The 25,486-nt window shown below is 35.9% G+C and overlaps 2 protein-coding genes across 2 annotated transcripts; both read right to left on the reverse strand.

Annotated features, from left to right (window-relative positions):
• Positions 1-211: 211 nt before the first annotated feature.
• Positions 212-1,138, reverse strand: Olfr935 (olfactory receptor 935). The gene has a single exon (NM_146746.1). It carries the CDS (start codon positions 1,136-1,138, stop codon positions 212-214), a length of 927 nt encoding a protein of 308 aa, NP_666957.1.
• Positions 1,139-24,323: 23,185 nt separating this feature from the next.
• Positions 24,324-25,244, reverse strand: Olfr146 (olfactory receptor 146). The gene has a single exon (NM_146747.1). The coding sequence runs from the start codon at positions 25,242-25,244 to the stop codon at positions 24,324-24,326; it is 921 nt and encodes a 306-aa protein (NP_666958.1).
• Positions 25,245-25,486: the final 242 nt, after the last annotated feature.

Below are 25,486 nucleotides of genomic sequence, written 5' to 3' on the forward strand. Positions count from 1 at the left end.
ATGGTTGTGACCCTGGAATTGAAGACACAAGGTGAGTTATTGAGGAAAATAAAATTAGTAAGGCCAAGGGAGGAAAATAATGTAATAAAATCTAATAAAATGAAGAAAATTTATATAGGATGAATAAATTTAAATAGTTTTAATTCATACTGTGTAGTAGCCAAAAATTAAGGGTTATGATACATTTGACACATTATATTCATCAGAAAAATTATCTTCTTTGTATCATTTTCTTCAAAGCAATATTGACATCCTTATTCCTCAGACTGTAGATCAGGGGGTTGAGCATGGGAACAATAATGGTGTAAAATATAGAAGACACTTTTCCTTCATCCATAGAATTGGAAGAAGATGGGTTCAGATACATAAATGCAGCAGAACCATAAAAGACAGCAACAGCTGAGATGTGGGAGCTGCAGGTGCTGAAGGTTTTAGATCTGCCCTCAGTGGATTTAATGCGTAAGATGCTCATAATGATGAAAACATAAGAACTGAGGATGGTCAGCGTTGGGGCAATAATATTAACTCCACTAAAAATTAAAATCATCAACTCATTAACAAAAGCATCAGAGCACGAGAGCTTAAGGATAGAAATAAGGTCACAGAAATAATGGTTGATCACATCATATCTGCAGAAATCAATCCTAAACATACACCCTACATGAGCTGATGCACAAACTATGCCTATAATGTAAACTCCTAAAACAATTGAAAGGCACTTATGTTGGGACATAATGCTACTATAAAGTAAGGGGCTACAGATGGCAACATAGCGATCATATGCCATTGCAGCCAGCATGTAACATTCTGAAATAGCAAAAAGGAGAAAGAAGTAAAGTTGAGTTATGCACTCAGGGTAGGAGATTTCATTCTTCTCCCTCACAAAATTCACCAGCATTTTTGGGGTAATGACAGTAGATTGGCAGAGGTCAATGAAGGACAGACTGCTGAGGAAGAAGTACATGGGGGTGTGCAGGTGTGAGCTGAGCAGGATCAGGATGATCATGCCCAGGTTCCCCAGCACTGTGAGCAGGTAGATTCCAAGAAAGAGGAGGAAGAGTGGCAGCTGTAGTTCTGGTTGTTCTGTTAAGCCAGAGAGGAAGAATTTTTTCACTGTGGAGTGATTTCCTTGTTCCATGCTCTCTGGTCAGATTCTGAAAGGAAAAGATGGACTTTAGAGGGACATAGTTGCTCTTCTTTTGGAAGAAGGTACCACCTTAAATCCTACATGAAAACTACTTTCTGTACCATATTTAGTATGTGGAAATCATCTCACTTTAACATTTTCTAAATTTGAGAGTTTTTGAAACTCAAAGTTAATATTTTTATAGAAAATACTTTATTTGTGTTTGTATTGTTAAAAACTTTTGTACAGTATTTCAATGTGCCAAACCTTTGGCCTTAGTATTTCTAAATACTATTTCTAAATGTCACCATTTATTAAGAGACACAGCTCAGAAAATAAAGTAGTTGATTTGAATCATGACTTTAACAGCTTTTTCCAAAAACAATTGCACATAACACATAAATGGCAGAGACATATCAATTAAATGACAGTTAATGGCAAACTTTCCAGAATAAGAACTTTATGTTTCAAATTTTCTTCTTGCTCCTTCAACTTTTGTGAATAGAGTGTCAAAGCAGAGACACAGAAACAGAAAGCAAAAATTAAAAATTTGTTTCCTTGTTCTGTTACATATAAATATTTTTATTGATTATTTCACAAAATAAGCATTCATAATGAAGTAGTATTGACTTAATGTTATTTGCAGGTGATATTAGAGTATATATAAGAGACTCCTAAAATTCCTTCAAGCAATACCTATAGCTCAAAAAAACCCACTGTCAGCAAATTGAGAGGATTCAACATTAATTTACATAAATCATTGTCTATCCCATAAACAAATAACAAATTTACTGAGAAGGAAACCATGGAAAAAATACCTTTCATAGTAGCCCCACATAATATATAAAATATCTTGTGTAACATTAACCAAAAAAGTGCAAGATTTGTATTAGGAGAAAAGTAGGGATAATTGAGGGAGGGATTGGTATGGTTGGGACTGGAAGCAGAGGATGGAGGGAGAGGAAGGGACAGCATCCAGATGCAAAATGATTAGTGATGATGATGATAATAATAATAATAATAAAGCATCAGGTAACTGGCCCATAAGAAACAATGTTCAAATTATTTCCTAGCTTCAACGAACATTTTCACACACATATACAAATAAGCAAAGACATTCACACACAGAGACACACACAGACACACACAAACGCACACACAAACACACACAGACACACAGACACACACATTCTTCCTGCTAAAAGGTAAAAGATAAAAGGCAGCTCCTTAAGAAAGTACTAAATGAAACAAGTCTAGAACAATAGCTATCAACTTGCAATATGATTTGCAAAGGAAACTGTTAGATTTGGGGTTGTATTCATTCACTAAAAGTGTAACATTGAACCGCGTGTTGGTGGTGCATGCCTTTAATCCCAGCACTTGGGAGGCCGAGGCAGGTGGATTTCTAAATTCAAGGCCAGCCTGGTCTACAGAGTGAGTTTCAAGACAGCCAGGGCTACACAGAGAAACCCTGTCTCGACAAAAATCAACAAAACAAAACAAAACAAAACAAAACAAAACAAAACAAAACAAAACAAAACACACACACACAAAAGTGTAACATTGAAATTGGCTTGGGCATTTTAGTCAAAAAATGGCCAGACATCTTGCATAATTAAATTCACAACAAACTTTCAAACTATAATCCACACATCCAAAACAAGGATGGCAGATCTTTCACAGAAAGAGAACTAAAATAGATATTTGGTGGACAGAGCGAGGGAACTGAGTGGGAGAGAGGATGGGGTGCGGAGCATACTGCAGTAGGGATCTGATCAGATGTGGAAAGAGAAAATAGAACAGGTGGCAGGGATAGAGTGTGTGTGGAGGGCAGATCAGTAATCACTAGTACTTGCTAGAAACCTGGGGTGTAGGGAAGCCCCAGGGCTCTTTGGAAGGCAACTCATTCTGAGACTCCAAGCAATGGGGAAAATGAATCAGGAAGTGACTGCTTTCTGTAGACTGGCAGAACTCCCAGTGTAGACAAGGACAGCAACTCACCCATAATATCTTCAACCCAAATGTGTCCTTCTTAAAAGATATATAGAAACAAAGATAGAGCAGAGACTGAGGGAATGGGGCTAAGCAATGATTGGACCAAACTGAGACCCATTCCATGGGCAAGAACCAATCTCTGACATTATTAATGACACTCTTATAATTGCCAACAAGAACCTAGCATAACAGTTCACTGAGAGGCTCTACCAGATACAGAAACCTACTGCTAAATATAGGAAGGACCTCTGGAAGTCTAAATGGGAGAGTTGGAGATAGGATTGTGGGTCCTGAAGAGAACAGGAACCCCACAGGAAAATCAAGAGTGTCAAGTAACTTCAACCCTTTAGCTTTCCCAGAGACTGAACAACCTACCAAAGAGCAAACATGGGCTGAAGCTAGACCCCGGTACATTTGCAGCAGATGAGCAGTTTGCTCTTCATGTAGGTCCTCCAAACAACTAGAGCAGTGGCTGTCCCTGAATGTGTTGCTTGCCTGCCTGCCTGTGGATCCTGCTTCCCTAACTGGGTTGCCTGTCTGACCTCAGCTGAAGGTGTGCTTTTGTTGCTGTGAATTATTGTGAAGGGTGGTAGTTGTTTGTGTGGTTCAATGGGTTGGGGTTCTGGGGTGATACCTTGGAGGGCTATCCCATATAATGTGGAACATATTTCAAAAGGTCCAAATAGCGAATCTAGAAAAAAGACTCTCATATATATGGTAAATTTATGATCTGCAAACCATACAATGAAAATAGCCCAGGAATGTGCTTTTCAATGGTATTTTTGGAATAACTGAGCAATTATTTAGAACATAACAAAAACTCAATTATTATAGATTCTTTGTAACAACTTATACGAAAGTATTCTTACACACATCACAGTTCATTTGCAAAATTTGAAAATAAAATTCCTATAAGTATTAACAGAAAGACTTTTAGTAAGCTTTGTTTCATTCATACACCAGTTACAATTTGTGATTTCTTTTCAAATAAAACAAACCGATTTATTTGAAATTATATTTTGGCTATGTTTGGATAATGAAATATAGTAGAACAATACAGAGCAGTTTAAGACCAGCAGTGAACCAAATAGAGAAACAAAGAAAATGCAATGGGAGATTTCTGGAGTTTCCTGGTAACTTGTTCATTCACTAAAGGACAAATGAAGGAAATTAAGGTCAAGTCATTATCAAGGAGAACTGTAACAGTGATAATGTACTGACAATAAATAATGGTAATAAATTTTATAACAGCTCGCATACTGCCACCAAGATACTCTGGTTCCTAGATATTTGTAAATTAAATCAGTTTGGAAAATCTGTCTAAACTTGATTAAAATTAAATGTTAATAAATACAAAATTCTGTGATAATTTCTTTCAAAACAATAAAAATTTGTTTACCTTGAGAAAAATGTTGACAACTTATATATCTGATACAAAATAGTATGTGTAATTTTTAAGCATAAAAATATAATCAGGTAATTTCTCTAGCTCAAGAAAAACAAGAAACTGATTTGGACATCATTTTCATCAAAACTTTGAAGTAAATGACAATTATTTATAAGGAAAACATTTAACAATATCGATCAAAATGCAAAATCATTCACAATTGAACACTAATATAACCTTATAACATTTAGGTTCAAATACAAGATGAGGAAACCAAGTGTCACACAAGGTAAATTAACACATTCAACAGCTTATGAGAAAGTATAATTTATTTTTATATAAAATCATGTACCTAAGAAAATATATCTGTACTATTCTTAATTAAAACCATTTTTCAGAAAAATAAAACTTTTTAAAATAACTGAATGTTTAGATCCTTCCTGCTTTCAATGGTCATGTAGTCACTGAGTGTGTAATAAAGTATTAATAGAAAACAAAAACCTGTAGACACATTTTTCATGACAGAACACACCTGCATTTCTTCTCAATGCTGAGGAATATACCCAGTGTCTAAGTTTACTAGATAAGTGCTTTATGGCTGCGTATATCCCCAGGCCTGGGTTCTCTGAGACAATGTCTCACCACTTCCTGCTGACTTGTACTTACTGTGATGTCCTTTGGATGATGTCCAACTTAATCCCAGCAAGAACACTGGAAATGGAGATACTTGCCAATTTATACCACATTAGACTTTCTACTGTGTTGTAAAGGAAACTCAAGTCACCCTTTTTTGTGCTTCAGGGTTTCTCAGCCTTGGATTCTGGGATTTGGTGTTTGTACAATGATGTCCATGGCATGTGTGTGCTCTCAAGTCGTAAACACCTTCATTGTCCCCTCCATCATTTCTTTCAAATGCCCTTGGAGATTTTCATGATTTCGTCTTTAGTTGCCCTGAGGAATCAATTATACTTAAGTTTACTACACTACTCTTCATCAAGATTAAAACATTAGAAGCTTAGTAATAGATATGAGATCATTCTCCTGTTTGCCAGCCTTCCTGATAGACTAACCTCAGAGTGGAGGCTTCTTGACAAATTCTATTTCCTTCTAGTATGATAAAGCCTTTGCCTGTGACAATGCTTCAACACTTTCACTTCAATTCCACAAACATTTCAGGGATTCTTTAGCTATCTAAAATGCACGTTTCTATTTACAACAATATTTTTTAATAGGACAGTGTAAACATCCAGTCACTTTATGAATCCTTCCAGGAAGGCACTCTAAAAAGCATGTACTACAGTATATACAAAGGAAAGTTATAAATCAGTAACATGATATAAAGTATTCCATGTAGACATGATTTTATTGAAAGATCAACAGTGATTGAATATTTATAAGGTCCTGATATATTTTCTTAATTGCAATGGTTATTTTCTCAAGAAATTAAAAACACCTCACTTAGTAGACTAGGAAAATTATGCACTGAAGCTTCAACCACAAAATTGGAGGGTGAGCTAAACCATTTTTGATTCCTGAACCAGGGCATTTCAAACTTATTTCCTGGACTCTGTCATAATTTCCTGATGTTCTGAAAACTTAGACAATTATGAAAGCATCCATGGAGTAAGGAACAACCCCTGTGGGGTTCCTTAAAGGTCACACTGCATTGTAGCACATCAAGAAAAAAATCTTAATGAGATAAACTGTGAAGGAGTGAATTTAAGGTCTGTGCAAGCATCTGAGCCTTTTCAAAAGGCTTGCTTTCATAGACAAAAGGAGGGAGTGTCTTACTTGCAATGAGACTATCCTGTGTTCACATAGTAAATCTGAGCTCAGAGATTATTTGATTTCCTTAAAATTTCCATGGATTTCAATATGAGATAGATGTAAGAAGATCATTTGAGGTTGCTAGTTGCCAGCCTAGCTCAAAAATATGAGCACTATGTTCAGCAAGAAAGTCTACTCCATGTGATCAAGGATGAAAGTGATGGAGGTCACACAGTGATGCCCTTCTCTGGCCTGACATGTTTCTCCAGACACATTCATGCATACACACACACACACACACACACACACACACACACACACACACATGTTATTCTGCACATACACACACATGTATATAACATAAAGACATATACTACACACACATTAACACACAAAAGCAGTTTTAAAGAAAACAATTTCAAAACTCCAAAAAAATTCTCATCATGTTGAAGTGAAATATAGAAACTGAACTATCTAAGAGTTATGACTAGGGATTCTAGTTAATGTATTTAAAAACTGAGCTACACATGTAATGAGGGATACCATCTACCTTTTGAAGCCTAATGTCAACTCTGTGAGGCTTCCCTTCATTCATTTATTACAAACTGTCTTATGCTTTTTTTCAATTTTTTATTAGATATTTTCTTCATTTACATTTCAAATGCTATCCCAAAATTCCTCTATACCCTTCTCCTGCCCTGCTCCCCTACCAACCCACTCCCACTTCTTGGCATTCACCTGTACTGGGGCATATAAAGTTTGCAAGACCAAGGGGCCTCTCTTCCTAATGATGGCCGACTGGGCCATCTTCTGCTACATATGCAGCTAGAGACATGAGCTCTGGGAGTACTGGTTAGTTCATATTGTTGTTCCTCCTATAGTATTGCAGACCCCATCAGCACCTTGGGTACTTTCTCTAGCTCCTCCATTGAGGTCCCTGTGTTGCATCCAATAGATTACAGTGAGCATCCACTTCTGTATTTGCCAGGCATTGTTATAGTCTCAACAGAGACAGTTATGTCAGGGTCCTGTAAGCAAAATCTTGCTGGCATATGCAGTAGTGTCTATATTTAGTGGCTGATTATGGGATCGATCCCTGGGTGGGCAGTCCTGGATGGTCTGTCCTGTGGTCTCAGCTCCAAACTTTGTCTCTGTAACTCTTTCCATTGGTATATTGTTCCCTATTCTAAGGAGGAATAAAGTATCCACACTTTGGTCTTCCTTCATCTTGATTTTTGTGTTTTGCAAATTATGTCTTGGATATTCTAAGTTTCTGGGCTAATATCAACTTATCAGTTAGTGCATATCAAGTGAGTTCTTTTGTGATTGGGTTCTCTCACTCAGGAAGGTATCCTCCAGATACATCTATATGCCTAACAATTTCATGAATTCATTGTTTGTAATTGATGAGTAGTACTCCATTGTGTAAATGTATCACATTTTCTGTATTCATTCCTCTGTTGAGGGACATCTGGGTTCTTTCCAGCTTCTGGCTATTATAAATAAGGCTGCTACAAACTTAGTGGAGCATGTGTCCTTATCACAATTTGGAACATCCTCTGGGTATATGCCCAGGAGAGTAATTGCTGGATCTTCCAGTAGTACTATGTCCAGTTTTCTGAGGAACCACCAGACTGATTTCCAGAGTGGTTGTTTCAGCTTACAATCCCATCAACAATGGAGGAGTGTTCCTCTTTCTCCACATCCTCACCACCATCTCCTGTCACCTGAATTTTTGATCTTAGCCATTCTGTCTGGTGTGAGGTGGAACCTCAGGGTTGTTTTGATTTGCATTTCCCTGATGATTAAGGATGTTGAATTTTTTTTCAGGTGCTTCAAAGCCATTCAATATTCCTAAGTTGAAAATTCTTTACTTATCTCTGTACCCCATTTTTTAATGGCGTTATTTGATTTTCTGGAGTCCAGCTTCTTGAGTTCTTTGTATATATTGGATATTAGTTTCCTATCAGATTTAAGTTTGGTAAAAACCCCTTCCCAATCTGTTGGTGGTCTCTTTGTCTTATTGACAGTGTCTTTTGCCTTACAGAAGTTTGGAATTTTATGAGGTCCCATTTGTCAATTATTGATCTTACAGCACAAGTCATTGCTGTATTCTTCAGGAATTTTTCCTCTGTGCCCATGTCTTTGAGGCTTTTCACCACTTTCTCCTCTATAAATTTCAATGTCTCTGGTTTTATGTGGAGTTCTTTGATCCAATTAGACTTGAGCTTTGTACAAAGAAATAAGAATGGATAAATTCCATGCTTTCTCAACTAGAGAGGTATTGCTTCCAACTTCTCTCAATTTACTTTGATGTTGGCTACTGGTTTGCTGTAGGTTGCTTTTATTATGTTTAGCTATGGGCCTGATCTTTCCAATGCTTTTATCATGAATGGGTGTTGGATTTTGTCAAATACTTTCACTGCATCTAATGAGATAATCATGTGGATTTTGGCTTTGAGTTTGTTTATAAAGTGGATTACATTGTTTGAATTCCATATATTAAAACATTCCTGCATCTCTGTGATGAAGCCTACTTGGTCATGATGGGCGATGATTTTGATATGTTCTTGGATTCAGTTGGCAAGGATTTTATTGAATATTTTTTGCATCAATATTTATAAGGGAAATTGGTCTGAAGTTCTTTTTTGTGCCTTTATGTGGTTTGGGTATCAGAGTAATTGTGGCTTCATAGAATGAATTAGGTAGAGTATCTGCTGTTTCTCTGCTGTTTCTATTTTGTGGAATATTTTGAGAAGAACTAGAATTATGTCTTCTTTGAAGGTCTGATAGAACTCTGCACAAAACCCATCTGGTCCTGGGCTGTTTTTTTTTTTTTTTTTTTTTTTTTTGGTTGGGAGACTATTAATAACTGCTTTGATTTCTTTAGGGAATATAGGACTGTTTATGTCATTAATCTGATCCTGATTTAACTTTGGTACCTGGTATCTGTCTAGAAATTTGTCCATTTCATATAGGTTTTCCAGTTTTGTTGAATATAGCCTTTTGTAGAAGGATCTGATGGTGTTTTGGATTTCTTCATGATCTGTTGTAATGTCTCCCTTTTCATTTCTGATTTTGTTAATTAGGATACTGTTCCTGTGCCCTTTAGTAAGTCTAGCTAAGGGTTTATCTATCTTCTTGATTTTCTTAAAGAACCAGCTCCTGATTTGGTTTAGTCTTTGAATAGTTCTTTTTGTTTCCACTTGGTTGATTTTGCCCCTGAGTTTGATTATTTCCTGCCCTCTACTCCTCTTTGGTGAATGTGTTTTATTTTGTTAGAACCTTTAGGTGTGCTGTCAAGCTGCTAGAATATGCTCTGTCTAGTTTCTTTTTGGAGGCACTCAGAGCTATTAGTTTTCCTCTCAGGAATGCTTTCATTGTGTACCATAAGTCTGGGTATGTTGTGGCTTCATTTTAATTAAACTCTAAAAAGTCGTTAATTTCTTTCTTTATTTCTTCCTTGACCAATGTATCATTAAGGAGAGTATTGTTCAGATTCCACGTGAATGTTGGCTTTGTATTATTTATGTTGTTATTGAAGATCAGGCTTAGTCCATGGTGATCTGATAAAATGCATGGAAACATTTCAATATTTTTGTATCTGTTGAGGCATATTTTGTGACCAATTATATGGTCAATTTTGGAGAAGGTACCATGAGGTGCTGAGAAGGTATATCATTTTGTTTTAGGATAAAATGTTCTGTAGATATCTGTTAAATTCATTTGTTTCATAACTTCTGTTAGTTTCTCTGTGTCTCTGTTTAGTTTCTGTTTCCATGATCTGTACATTGATGAGATTTGGGTGTTGAAGTCTCCCACTATTATTGTGTGAGGTGCAATGTGTGCTTTGAGCTTCACTAAAGTTTCTTTAATGAATATGGCTTCCCTTATATTTGGAGCATAGATATTCAGAATTGAGAGTTCACCTTGGACGATTTTACGTTTGATGAGTATGAAGTGGCCCTCTTTATCTTCTTTTGATAACTTTGGGTTGGAAGTCAATTTTATTGGATATTAGAAATGGTTAGTCTATGATCCACAAACAATAAAAAGAAAATTGCCCAAGAATGTACTTTTCTTTTTTTTTTTCCATTTTTTATTAGGTATTTAGCTCATTTACATTTAAGAATGTACTTTTCAATATTATTTTTTGAATAACTGAGCAATTATATAGAAAATAACAAAATAAACAATTATTGTAGATTCATATTAACAACTTATACAAAATATTCTTACATGAATCACAGTTCAATTGCAAAGTTTGAACATATAATTCCTATGAGCATTAACAGAAATATTTTTAGTAATCTTAGTTTCACTCATATACCAGTTGCAGTTTGTGATTTATTTTCAAATAAAGCAAACTGAATTACTTGAAATTAATTTTGCTATGTTGGAATAATGAAATGTAATAAAATAATACAGAGAAATTAAGGCCAGCAGGGGACCAAATAGAGAAACAAAGAAACTGTAATGGGAGATTTCTGGAGTTTCTTGATAACTTATTCATTGATGAAATGACAATTGAAGGAAATTAAGGTTGAGGCACTATGCTGGAGAACTGTAAGAATGTTAATGTACTGACAGTAAATAATGGTAATAAATTTTATAACAGGATATATATTCCCATCAAGATACTGCGGTTCCTACATATTTGTAAATTAAATCAGTTTGGAAAATCTGTCTAAACTTGATTAAAATTAAATGTTAATAAATACAAAATTCTATGATTTTTTTCTTTCAAAATAATAAAAATTTGTTTACCTTGAGAAAAATGTTGACAACTTATATATCTGATACAAAATAGTATGTGTAATATTTAAGTATAAAAATATAATCAGGCAATTTCTCTACCTCAAGAAAAACAAGAAACTGATTTGAACATCATTTTCATCAAAACTTTGAAGTAAATGACAATTATTTATAAGGAAAACATTTAACAATATCGATCAAAATGCAAATTCATTCACAGTTGAAAACTAATATAGCCTTATAACATTTAGGTTAAAATACAAGATGAGGAAACCAAGTGTCACACAAGGTAGATTACCACATTCAACAGCTTATGAGAAAGTATAATTTATTTTTACATAAAATCATGTACCTAAGAAAATATATCTGTACTATTTTAATTAAAACCATTTTTCAGAAAAAATAAAGCTTTTTAAGATAACTGAGTATTTACAATCTTACTGCTTTTAGCTGTCATTTAGTCAGTGAATGTATAATAAAATATCATCAGAAAAAAAAACCTGTAGAAACACATTTCATGCCAGAACACAGCCGCACTACTTCACAATGTGGAGGACTACACTCAGTGTCTAAGATTACTAGATAACTGCTTTATGGCTGAGCTATATCCCCAGGTCTGGGTTCTCTGAGACAATGTCTCACCACTTCTTGCTAAACTTCAACTTACTGTGATGTCCTTCTGATGATGTCCAACTTAATCCCAGCAAGAACACTGGAAATGTAAATACAAGTATATCAGACTTTTCTGCTGTGTTATAAAGAAAACTCAAGTCACCCTCTTTTGTACTTAGAGGAGTTCAGGGTTTCTCAGCCTTGGATTCTGGGATTTGGTGTTTGTACAATGATGTGCATGGCATATTTGTGCTCTCAAGTCTTAAACACCTTCATTGTCCCTTCCATCATTTTTTGCAGATGGCCTTGGAGATTTTCATGATTTAGTCATTAGTTGCCCCGGAGAATCAGTTATGCTTAAGTTTACTACACTATTCTTCATCAAGATTAAAACATTAGAAACATAGAAATAGAAATGAGATCATTCTCCTGTTTGCCAGCCTGCCTGATAGACTAACCTCAGACTGGAAGCTTCGTGACAAATTCTATTTACTTCTAGCATGTTTAAGCCTTTGCCTGTGACAATGCTTCAACACTTTCATTTCAATTCTACAAACACTTCAGAGATTCTTTAGCTATCTGAAAGGCACATTGCTATTTACAACAGAATTTAATGAGTAGGACAGTGTAAACATCCAGTCACTATTTGTATCCTTCCAGTAAGGAACTCTAAAAAGAATATCAGTACAGTAAATACAAAGGAAAATTATAAATCAGTAAAATGATATAAACTATTCCATGTAAATGTGATTTTATTGAAATATCAACACTGATTGATTATAAGGTCCTGGTATATTTTCTTAATTACAATGGTTATTTTCTTAAGCAATTAAAAACACCTCACCTAGCAGACTAGGAAAATTATGCACTGAAGCTTGAACTGCAAACTTGGAGGGTGAGCTAAACCATGTATGATTGCTGTGCCTGGGCCTTTCATGCTTCTGTCATCATCTCTATCATAACTGCCTGATATTCTGGTACCTGAGACAATTATGAAAGTTTCCACAGTGTAAGGAAGAAAGCTTGTGGGATTCTTCAAAGGTCACACTGTGTTACAGCATATCAAGAAAATAAATCTCAATGAGTTAAACTGTGAAGGAGTGAATTTAAGGGCTGTGTAAGCAACTGAACCTCTTCAGAAGGCTTGCTTTTATGGACATAAGGAGGGAGTGTCTTACTTGCAATGAGACTATCCTGTATTCATATATTAAATCTTAGCCCAGAGATTGATTTCATTAAATTTTCCATAGATTTCAATATATGTGAGAACAGTGTTTTGATCTAAATATGCAATGACTGGTGCCAATAATATAATAACGTTTCTTTTTCATGAAGACTTTGTAGTAAAACAATTTAGTTGCATTTTACCTCATATATATTCTGAAGAAGCAGATTCATCTCCTCGGGCGGAGTCCATGATAGAGCTGAAACGGTGTCATTGAAGCTGCGTAAATCATAAGGATGCTTTGTATATGGGGCATAGTTTTAAAAAATTCAACTTCAATGGAAAATATGACCAGACATTGAACCTAATGTTTTACATGCAATAGTGCTTTCACTTTATTTGAGTGTTTGTTTGTTTGTTTGTTATGTATTTAAATTTTTATGTCTTGACTCCAGGTTTCTCTCTCTCCATTCCTCGAAGTCCTTTCTGAACCTGCTTTTCCCTTCTTACCCCCATTACATTCCTTTTCCATTTCTCTTCAGAAAAAGGCAGGCATCCCACTGATATCAACCACCTATAACATATAGGTACTTCTCTCCTATCTAGTCCAGAGGAGTTAACCCAGTAAGAGAACAGGGTCCCAAATTCAAGAAACAAATTCAGAGTCAGCCTTGCTCCCACTGTTAGGAGTCACACAAGTAAACCTAGCTACACAACTGTAAATACAGACAGAGGGCACAGGTTTGTCCTATGTAGGCTCCCTAACAGAAGGTGGAAGGTCTGTGAGCCCTTATAAGCCAAGGTTAGTTGATTCTTTGGTTTTTCTTGAAGAGTCATTCACCACTGTAACTCCTACATTTTTTGCCTGCCTCTTGACCAGTATTTTCTTACCTCTGCCTAAAGTTTGATTATCTGAATCAGTTTCTTTGTGAAGCATGTCTTATAATAATTGTGCTAGCCCCAATCTATGAATATAGCAGAGTACAATTAAGAATCATTTCATTGACTCCATTTTTCCAGTTGAGTTTATTCTACCCTAACTCTCTGGACTATCCAAACTCTGGATCCTGGTCCTCCAGGCAGTGTCAGTATGAGTCCCATTTTGTGGCATGGATCTCACAAGGGATCAATCATTGGACTCTTCTACAATTTTCCGTGCCACATATACCATAGCCCATCTATTGGGTACAACTAATTATGGGTTGAAGAATTTGTGGCTGGTTTAAGTGACCCAAAACTTCAACAGAAAGTCTAGCCTGGAAAAGATGGCCTGTATTTGCTACATATACACCATGCTACGAGTGCTAGCTAGGGTCCTCTTTATAGAATTTTTGGGCTTTCTATTTCCCTGGGTTTCTATATAATCCCAGAGATGCCCCACACTTCCAGTTGTCTCTCCTACTACTCTCTCCCTCCATTTTCCTCCCAATCTTGGCCCTGCTGTTAACACCCCTACCCCACCTCTCTTTAGGCCATCCCTAGGTCTACCCTCAAGTCTATTCTATTTCTCATGTATAGTGAGATTGTTACTTAACTTCTCTGGTCTGTGGATTCTAGCAAGGCTTTCCTTTACTTTAAGACTAATATCCACTTATAAGTGAGTACATTCCATGTTTGTCTTTCTGGGTTTGTAGTATCTGACACTGGATGATGATCTTTTCTACTTTCATCATTTGCCTGAAAATTTCATGATGTTCTTGTATTTAATAGCTCAATAATACTCCATTGTGCAACTATATCACATTTGTTTTATTCGTTCTTTGGGCAAGGAATATCTAGGTTATTTCAGATTCCCTGTTTTCAAATGACTCCAGCTTGTTTATGGCTGATGTAAATCTATCCAACACATGGAATATTTGTAAAGTCTAGTTTTTCTGAATGAGAGCAGTGGGAAAAAGACTAGCAAGATTAATGAATTGAGAGGCTCCATGAAAATATTAGTTTTACAGGGAACATGGTCCCTATATGCATAAGTTTCTTCAAACATTGAAGGAAAACTTAAGAGCAATTCAAGCATTACAGCTGGAGATAGAGCTATTAATTTTCTTCCTCACAAAGGTACAATCTTACACCTTAATAGGAATTATGTGAACATTATTTTTATCTTAAGTTTCTAGGTATAAAGGATTTCTGAATATCAAAAATGCTGACAATATCGTTTAGGCATTTTATACTATCCTGCTTTTTATGGTTCTGTTGACATCATGGTAGCAGTTAAATTCAGTACTTATAATGAGTTTGGAAAGCACAAAAACACATATAACAGTGTTTAAATACAAAGTTTATTATCATAGTACATATCATTTTTATATTGTTTTGTTTTTCTTTGGAGGGAAGTTTTTGTGTATGTGTTTTGTCATATTTTGGTTTTGATATAGGGTCTCTTAGTTATGATTTTACTGATGTGACCAGACACCATGACCAAAGCAACTCTTATAAGGACAGTACTTAATTGGGGCTAGCTAACAGGTTCAGTGGTTTTATCCATTATCATCAAGGCTGGAACATGGCAGCTTCCAGGCAGGCATGGTGCAGGAGATGCTGAGAGTTCTACATCTTCATTTTGAAGGCTGCTAGCAGAATACTCTTTTCCAAGCAGCTAGGATGAGGGTCTTAAAGACCTCACTCACAGTGACACTTCTCCAAAAAGGACACACCTACTTCAACAGGGTTACACCTTCTAATTCTGCCATTCCCTGGGCAGAACATATAAGAACCATCACAGAGGAATTCTTTGGATATCTCTTGCTTTCCTAGAACTCTACCTCTGGAATGTTGCAATCTTAGACATGTACTACCACAAAACTTATCTTCTTTTAATGTTTTGCATTTTATCATTTAATATGTATTATCATGCAAATAGGAATAACACATTTTATTTTAAATTGGAGTGCAAATGTAAACATTGGTAATTTTCATTTAAAAGTATCTTCTATCCATTTCTCACAACCCATAAATAAGATTTAGTAACATCCTTAGCAATAGGAGATAAACAATTTTTCCTTTGCAAATTAGTTTTAATAGTGTGTTGTGCTAATAATGTTGCATTTTTCATTTTATATATTTTTATTCGATATTTCTGTTATTTACATTTCAAATATTTACCCCTTTCCTGGTTTACCCCTCTGAAGATCCCCTCCAATTTCCCCCCTTCCCTGCACATCAACCCACCCACTTTCTCTTTCTGGCCCCGGAATTCTCAGATACAGGGGTATAAAACCTTCACAGGACAAAGGGCCCCTCTTCCCATTGCTGAGTTACTAGGCCATCCTCTACTACATATGCATCTAGAGCCATGAGTCCCACAATGTGTTTTCTTTAATTGGTGGTTTAGTCACAGGGAGCTCTGGGGATACTGGTTAATTCATATTGTTGTTCCTCCTATGAAGCTGCAAAACCATTCGGTTCCTTGTGTACTTTCTGTAGCTTCTTCATTGGGGATGCTGTGCTCTGTGCAGTGGAGGGCTGTGAGCTTCCACTTCTGTATTTGTCAGGCACTGGCAAAGCCTCTCAGGATACAACTATATCAGGCTCCTGTCAGCAAGCACTTGATGACATCCATAGTAGTGTCTGGTTTTGGTGGATGTTTATAGGATGGATCCCCAATTGGGGCAATCTCTGTATGGTCATTCCTTCAGTATCAGCTCTGAACTTTGTCTCTGTAATGCCTTCCATTATTATTTTGTTCCCTCTTCTAAGAAAGATTGAACTATCCTCACTTTGGTCTTTCTTCTCGTTGAGTTCATGTGTTTTGCAAATTGGATCTTGGGTACTGTAAACCTCTGAGCTAATATCCACTTATCAGTGAGTGCATATCACATATATTCTTTTGTGATTGGGTTACCTCACTTAGGATGAAATCCTCCTAATCCATCCGTTTGTCAAAAATTTGGTGTACAAATCTTAACTCTAAGTGGATCAAAAAACTCCACATAAAGCAAGAGATCCTGAAACTTATAGAGGAGAAAATGGGGAAAAGCCTCTAACATATGGGCACAGGGGAAAAATTGCTGAACAGAACACCAATAGTTTGTGCTGTAAGATCAAGAATTAACAAATGGGACCTCATAAAGTTGCAAAGCTTCTATTGGGCAAAGGACACTGTGAATAAAACAAAAAGGAAACCAACAAATGGGGAAAAGATCTTTACCAATTCTAAATCTGATCAAGGACTAATATCCAATATATACAAAGAACTCAAGAAGTTAGACTTCAGAAAACCAAACAACCATATTAGAAATGGGGTACAGGGCTAAACAAAGAATTCTCAACTGAGGAATATCAAATGGCTGAGAAGCACCTAAAGAAATGTTCAACATCCTTAGTCATCAGGGAAATGCAAATCAAAATAACCCTGTGATTCCACCACAAAACAGTCAGAATGGCTAAGATCAAACTCAGGTAACAGCAAATACTGGGAACTTTGTGGAGAAAAAGGAACATTCCTCCATTGCTGGTGGGATTGCAAGCTGTTACATCAACTCTGGAAATCAGTTTCAAGGTTCATCAGAAAATTGCAAATAGTACTACCTTAGGACCCACTAATATCACTCTTGGGCATATATGCAGAAGATGTTCCAATATATTATAAGGACACATGTGCCACTATGTTCACTGCAGCCTGATTTATAGTAGCCAGGAGCTAGAAAGAACCCAGATGTCCTTCAACAGAGGAATGGATACAGAAAAAAAGGGTACATTTTTACAATGCAGTATTACTCAGCTATTAAAATTAATGAATTCATGAAATTCTTAGGCAAATGGATGGAACTAGAAAATGTCATCCTGAAAGAGTTAACCCAATCATAAAAGGACACACATACTATCCACTCACTGACAAGTGGCTTCTGTGACAAGTCACAGAAGCTTGGAATACCCAAGATACAATTCATAAAACACATGAAACTCAAGAAGAAGGAAAACCAAAGTGTGGATACTTCAATCATTCTTAGAAGGGGAACAAAACCCATGGAAGGAGTTACAGAAACAATGTGTGGAGCAGAGACTGAAGGAATGACTATCCAGAGACTGCCCCACATGGAGATTCATTCCATATACCATCATCAAACCCTTACACTTTTGTGTATGCCAACAAGTGCTTACTGACAGAAGCCTGTTCTAGCTGTCTCCCAAGAGACTCCACCAGTGCCTGACAAATACAGAGGTGGGTGCTCATAGCCTACCATTGGACTAAGCACAGGGTACCCAATGAAGGAGCTAGAGAAAGAACCCAAGTTGCTGACAAGGTTACAGCCCCATGAGAGGAACAAAAATATGAACTAACCAGTACCCCCAGAACTTCCAGGGACAAAATCACCAACCAAAGAGTACATATGGTGGGACTCATGGCTCCATTGGCATCACATCATGGCAGGAGTTAAATTCAGCACGTGTCATGAGTTTGGAAAGCACAAAATCACATATAACAAAGATTATGTACAAATTTTATTATATTACTTATCATATTTTATGTTTCATTTGTTTTGTTTTGGAGGGATGTTTTTGTGTATGTGTTTTGTTATATTTTAGTTTTGATAGAGGGTCTCTTAGTTAGAGCTTTACTGATGTAAAGAGAAACGATGACCAAGGCAACTCTTATAAGGACAGTACTTAGTTGGGCCTAGCTAATAGGTTCAGAGGTTTTGTCCAATATCATTAAGACTGGGACATGGCAGCTTCCTGGCAGGCATGGTACAGGAGGAGCTGAGAGTTCTACATCTTCATCTGAAGACTGCTAGCAGAATACTGTTTTCCAGACAGCTAGGATGAGGGTCTTAAGGACCTCCCCTACAGTGACACACCTTCTCCAACAAGGCCACACCTACTTCAACATGGTTACACCTTCTAATCCTGCCATTCCCTGGATGGACCATATACAAATCATCACAGAGGAATTCTCTGTGTATCCCTGGCTTTCATAGAACTCTGCCTCCTGAGTGCTGGGACTTTAGGCATGTACTACCACAACTCTTGTCTTGTTTTAATGTTTTGCATTTTATCATTTTAATATGTAATTATCATGCAGATATAAATATCTCATTTCATTTTCAAACTAGGGTGCAAATGTAAACATTGGTAATTTTCCTTTAAAAGTTTCCTCTGTTCATTTTTCATAATCCATAATCCATAAATGAGATATACTAACATTCTTAACAATGTCAGTGAAACAATTTCTCCCTAACAATTTAGGATTTAATAGTGTGTTGCACAAATAATGTTACATTTAGCATAATTGTAGCAATTATCAGATTACACTTTATGAAATCAAAAGCAACTATTTCTTTTCTTTTTTAAATTAATTTAATTTTTTAAACTCCATATTTTATTCCTCCCTCCCCAATCCACCATCTGACTGTTCTAATCCCATATCTCTTCCCCATGCTCCTGTCTCCACGTGGATATCTCCATCCCCAACCCTACTTGACCTCTTAACTCCCTAGGGCCACCTCCAGTCTCTTGAGGGTTAGGTGCATCATCTCTGAATGAACACAGACCCTGGGTGTCAAGTTGGGACAATTATTAGTTTGCTATTTTCTCAATCCATTCTTTGTCACCAGGCCTGCATTTCCTGTAGACAGGATAAATCTTGAGTCAAAAATTGTGTGGGTAGGTTGGTGTATCTATCACTCCACTGGGGATTTTGTCTGGCTATAGTAGGTGATCCCTTCAGCTTCCATATTGCCAATGTAGTAAATCACAGCTAAGGTCACCCATTGATTTTTGTGTGCTTCCCTTATCCCAGGTCTATGTCTATTCCTGGAGATGCTCTTTACCTACTCATCACCATAAGTTGGAAATTTCCATTCATTTTCATGGCCATTTAGTAGTCTCTCCTGTCTTTCTCTACACCTGATCCTGACTATTCCATCCCCCTTCCCATCCTCCTCCATCATTGTTCCCTATGTCCTTCTGCCTCTTATGACAATTTTCTTACCTCTTCTAATTAAGATTTAAGTTCCTCACCTAGGCCTACCTTCTTGTTTAACTTAACTGGGTTTGTGGATAAAATAAATCTCATAAAAGACATGTGGGAAATACCCTTGAAGGCATTGGTACAGGAAACAATTTCCTGGGCAGAACACCAATGGCTCAGGCTCTAAAATCAACAACTGATACATGGGACCTCATGAAACTGAAAAGCTTTTATAAGGCAAGGACACTGTCAATAGGACAAATCATCAGCCCAAGGCTGGAAAATTATCTTCACCAACCCTACATCTGACAGAGGTCTAATATCCAAAATTTACAATGAACTAAAGAAATTAGACCCCAACAACTGAAATATCCCAATTAAAAAAATGGGGTAAAAAACAAAACAGAGAATTCTCAACAGAAGAATCTCAAATGGCTGAAAAACACTTAAAGAAATGTTCAACGTAATTGATCATCAGGGAAATGCAAATCAAAACAACAGTGTGATTCCATCGTACAACAATCAGAATGGCTAAGATGAAAACCACTAGAGATAGCACCCGCTCTTGAGGATGTAGAGCAAGGGGAAAACCCCTCCGATCCTGGTGGGAGGGCAAACTTGTACAACCACATGGGAAATCAATTTGACCTTTTCTCAGCTTACTCAGAGCAGTGAAGTAAGCAAACTTACTCACTGTACCATCTCTCCAACCCCATATTTCATGTCCTTAATTGATTTAACAGATAATATCTAGTTCAAAAATAATTGTTGCAGCAATGAATGTAACTATCATTATATGTATGTATAAACAAAGGATTTATAACAGTAATACTAGACTAATCCATCTTTTGATATCTAATAGTATGTTAATTTTTGATTAGTAGTAGGATCAATTCTATGGCTAATGATCTATGTAGCCATACGTTTGTGACTCAGTTAATAGTACTGGGAATGACTTTCATCTTGGAGACAAGGGCATAGTTTTAAATATTATGGTTACTTCCATAATATTTTTGTCACCACTATAACATTGAACAAAGCTTTCTATGGAAGTCAAGGATCACAACTAAACAGGACTACTGGTTTTTCTCCTCTAGTAGAATGAAAGGTACATGTCTGTATGATGAAAGCTAGCCAGTAGTGTTGGCACTTAAAAGTTGGTTCTAACATGAGTTCTCTATACCCTATGAGTCAAGTACAAGGTATCTTCACTAATAAAGTCTTATCATCAGGATTGGATGATAACTCTTAGTTAGAGTTCCTATAGATTTTATCAAACACTATAACCAAATTTAAATCTGGAAAGCTAGTGCTTGCACTATTCTACACCACTTATTTTTCAAAATTGCTTTGGATTGCCTGGGTATTTGAGATTTCTGGTAACCTTTAACACTTTTTTTTTTCATTTTTAATGAATCATGAGACTGTATTGCCTTTGTACACTATTTTTGATAGGCTGCTATTTCTACAATATTATCACAACAAGAATGTAAGGTCTTCAGATCTTGGTATTTTTTTTTTTACTTTTTTTTTCACTTTTTTCATAAAGCTGTATTGAATATATCCTTGAATTCCTTAACTTTATTCTAAAATATTTAACTATTGAACACTATTGTGAATGGTATTCTTTTCATGTTTTGTTCTATTTTTGTATATAGGAGCCTGCTGATCTAGGTGTGTTGATTTTATATTATTATACTTTGGTAAGTGATTTATCTGGAGTATGTATTTTGTGGTATTGTCTTTAAGTTCTATGTCTAGGATCATATAATTTACCACTAAGGATACCTTGATTTCTTCTTCTATTTACATCTCACCTACATCCACACAAACTCTATATTTAACAGGAATGAAGAGTGTAGACATCCTTGTCTTATTCACGATTTTAGTAAAATTATTTGAATTTTCATCATTTAACATTATGTTTGCTCTAGGCTTGTATATTATTTTTACTGATATTTGGATATGTATTTTGTATTCCTAGATTCTCCAGGAAATTCTTATGAAGAGATATTGGATTTATTCAAAGCCTTTACATCATCTAATGAAGTGATCACACTGGAAAAAAATGAGCTGGTGTTCAAAGGGTCATATCTTCATATGTGATGTGGTCTTTGTAGAGGAAGGTATTGATTCCCCATTTGGTTCTTGATTGTGTCAATAAAGACACTGGAAACCAATTTCTGGGCAAAGGGGAAAAGGTTGAATTTTCTGGTCCCAGGAGTAAGAGGAAAGGAACAAGATAAAGTGGTTCCTTTTTTTTTTGTCCAGGCTATGGTGAGTGGTACACAAATATTATGTAAGACCTGGGGGCTAATAGAACCAGTGACAGCCTCCATCAACATCAGAATTCTGGTATAGGATAGGTAGTGAAGTTAGAGCAATAGATTCTGCACCCAGGAGTTGTGTTATATGTCTTGTTTTAAAGCATAAGAACTAAATGGTGTTTTCCATCCACAGAACAAAGGTGGGAAGAGAAAGAGAACAACAGAGGTGGTCATTGTCAGGTTGGCTGAGCTCGCCACAGGGTGGTGGAGAGGAATCTCAGCTCCTGGAATTCCTGGGAAAAGCATCAGTTGGCAGTAAGTAGAGCTGACTGAAGCAGGCAGCTGTTGATCACATAGCCTAGCTGAGCACAGCAGAGCTCTTGAGAAAGATCAAGCTTGTTTGTAAATGTACATGCTACAGGTATTTCCTGTGGCATTCAATATTTTTATTTGTTATTTAAGTTTAGTGTTTCAGTATTATATTACTAGGGAACTCCTTTTTGGTTCTTTCAATTGAGTGGACCATATTCCTCTTGCTCTGTGATAAGCATTTTCTTCTTTCAATTTAGGAAATGTTCTTTTGTTTCTGTGTGCCTGCCTCCTCACATAGCTCCTTTGGTGTCTTTATATCTTGTTCCCCTCTTAAATTTCCTGATAAACTTTTAAAATAATATTATGAAATAAACATTTTTCATATACTTTTTTATCACATTTTTCCCATACATCTTCCCCCTGAACTGCACTGAAATTCAAGATTTTACCCCATACCTCTCTCTCTGAAAAATCAAACAAACAAACCCAAAAGTTAAGATAAAACAAAAAATGCAAAGTAGTTATTAATTCTATTTTGTGTTGGCTAACTCTTTCTGAGCATAAAGCCTGTCTGGAGTTTGATTGATATACCCAGTGTCTTTCTATAGAGGAGAAAAAAGTCCCGAGTTTCAGCCTTAGATTTGAACATGTTCCTTTAGTAAGTTTGACAAGTACGTTTTCTGTGATTTTATTTGGGTTTCTTCTTCTATTAGTATATATTTCTTGCTTTTGTAGTGTCCTATGGCTCTGTTCTTAGGTTTTATTCGATTTATCATTTTCTTTGAATTAGTGATATACTTCTACTTTGTCTTCAGTACCTGATAATATCTCTTAAATTTGATTCATTTTACTGGTATGGTTTTAATATTACATGTTTTGTTAAGTTTCTTCAATTTTGTAGTTTACAGTTTTATTGCATTTACATTTTCTTCAGAAATTCTAATTTTAAATTAACTAATTCAAATATATTTTTATCCTTAATTATTTAACTTTTTTCAATTTTTTATTAGATATTTTCTTCATTTACATTTCAAATGGGCATGTGGAGGCGGAAGCTTAATAGTGTCTCATGGTATGGAAATTTGTTCTACCTTTGTTGTGTGGTTATTGGGATCTTGGTAATTCTCATGATGATATCAGGTTTTTGAGCAACCAAATGAGCTTAATGTTCACACTCACTGTTGATATGCAATTGGAATATCAGAAGAAGTTTTAGTTCTAAATCCATTGTACAAATTTCAGTTTCTTAGTACAATAATGAACCCAATGATTTTTCACATATTCTTATTGTAGATATTTAAAAGTTTGTAAAGGGATACACAGGGATGTTTTTCAGACTCCAGGAAACGGATCATGGAAGAGGGAGTACTGTCATTATAAAACCAGATAGACAGCTTCATAGGAACATTACCTGAACTCTCCCTCTGAATTTTCCATGCATATATGTACAGTCATTTACTTATACGTACACATGCAATTTAATATACAAGCATATACATGCATAACCAGCCAAACAAAATAAAAAGTAAACAATGTTATCACATTTGTGTCCCGATTTATTTCAGATAAACTCTAAGTAATATATTTCCAAACTTTCTCTTTTAACATTAAAAGCAAGTTTCTTACAGACTCTTGAAGAATTTGTCAAATTTATGTACAATGCATTTTATCTGAACCAGAAGATATTGTATGAAATACAGAATGCTTAATAAGCAACACTATTTTGGAACATAATAGAAGCCATATACCTATATTAGGGGAAAATATGGAGAAAAATTACCAAGGACTAGTACCAGCAAACATTTTCTGGATACATGGCAATGACTCCCAAGAAGAAGATGTGAGGTAAGATATTGTTCAAAATAGTATTGTGAAAGTCATGGAAGAGTAATAATGTCATAGAATCTCAAAAAATGAAGAACAATTGACAAAATTAATACATACTCAACTCATACTATGTAGTAGCCCTAGATTATGAGCTAATGAGACTTTTTTGTACATTATACTTATCAGAAGAATTATCTTCATTCAATCATTTTCTTCAGAGCAATTTTCACGTCCTTATTCCTAAGACTGTAAATCAGGGGGTTGAGCATGGGAACAATGATGGTGTAAAATATAGAAGACACTTTTCCTTCATCCATCGAATGGGAAGATGATGGGTTCAGATACGTAAATCCAGCAGAGATATAAAAGATAGCAACAGCTGAGATGTGGGAGCTGCAGGTACTGAAGGCTTTAGATCTTCCCTCAGTGGATTTAATGCGTAGGATGCTGATAATGATGAAAGCATAAGAACTGAGGATGGTCAGGGTTGGGAAAATGGTATTAATTAGACTAAAAATTAGAATTACGAGATCATTCACAAAAATATTAGAGCATGAGAGATTAAGAATAGAAATAAGGTCACAGAAATAATGGTTGATCAAATCAGATTTGCAGAAATCAATCCTAAATATACATCCTACATGAGCTGATGCACAAACTATGCCTAGAATGTAAACTCCTAAAACGAGAGAAAGGCACTTATGTTGAGACATGATGCTACTGTAAAGTAAGGGGCTACAGATGGCAACATAGCGATCATATGCCATTGCAGCCAGCATGTAACTTTCTGAAACAGCAAAAATGACAAAGAAGCAAAGTTGAGTTATGCACTCAGGGTAGGAGATTTCATTCTTCTCCCTCACAAATTTCACCAGCATTTTTGGGGTAATGACAGTAGATTGGCAGAAGTCAATGAAGGACAGACTACTGAGGAAGAAGTACATAGGGGTGTGCAGGTACGAGCTGAGCAGGATCAGGATGATCATGCCCAGGTTCCCCAGCACTGTGAGCAGGTAGATTCCAAGAAAGAGGAGGAAGAGTGGCAGTTGCAGTTCTGGTTGTTCTGTTAAGCCAGAAAGGAAGAATTTGTTCACTGTGGATTGATTGCCTTTTTCCATGTTCTCAGGCAGATTCTGAAAGGAAAAGATAGTGACTATTGAGGGACACAGTTGTTCTTCTTTTGGAAGCAGGTACCACCTAAAATTCTTTATGACTACTTCTTACTGGACCATCTTCACTTTGTAGAAGTTGTCTCACTTTAATATTTTCTATATTTGATTTTCAAAATTAATTGTACTTTTTAGAAATTATTTTATCTATTTAATGTTGAAAACTTTTGTACTTTTAATTTTTAGCTTCA

Source organism: Mus musculus, chromosome 9, assembly GCF_000001635.26.
Source record: "Mus musculus strain C57BL/6J chromosome 9, GRCm38.p6 C57BL/6J".
Classification (NCBI taxonomy): domain Eukaryota; kingdom Metazoa; phylum Chordata; class Mammalia; order Rodentia; family Muridae; genus Mus; species Mus musculus.

Coding starts and splice junctions, on each gene's coding strand:
- Olfr935 (NM_146746.1), bottom strand. CDS start 1,138: ATGGAACAAGGAAATCACTCCACAGTGAAAAAATTCTTCCTCTCTGGC.
- Olfr146 (NM_146747.1), bottom strand. CDS start 25,244: ATGGAAAAAGGCAATCAATCCACAGTGAACAAATTCTTCCTTTCTGGC.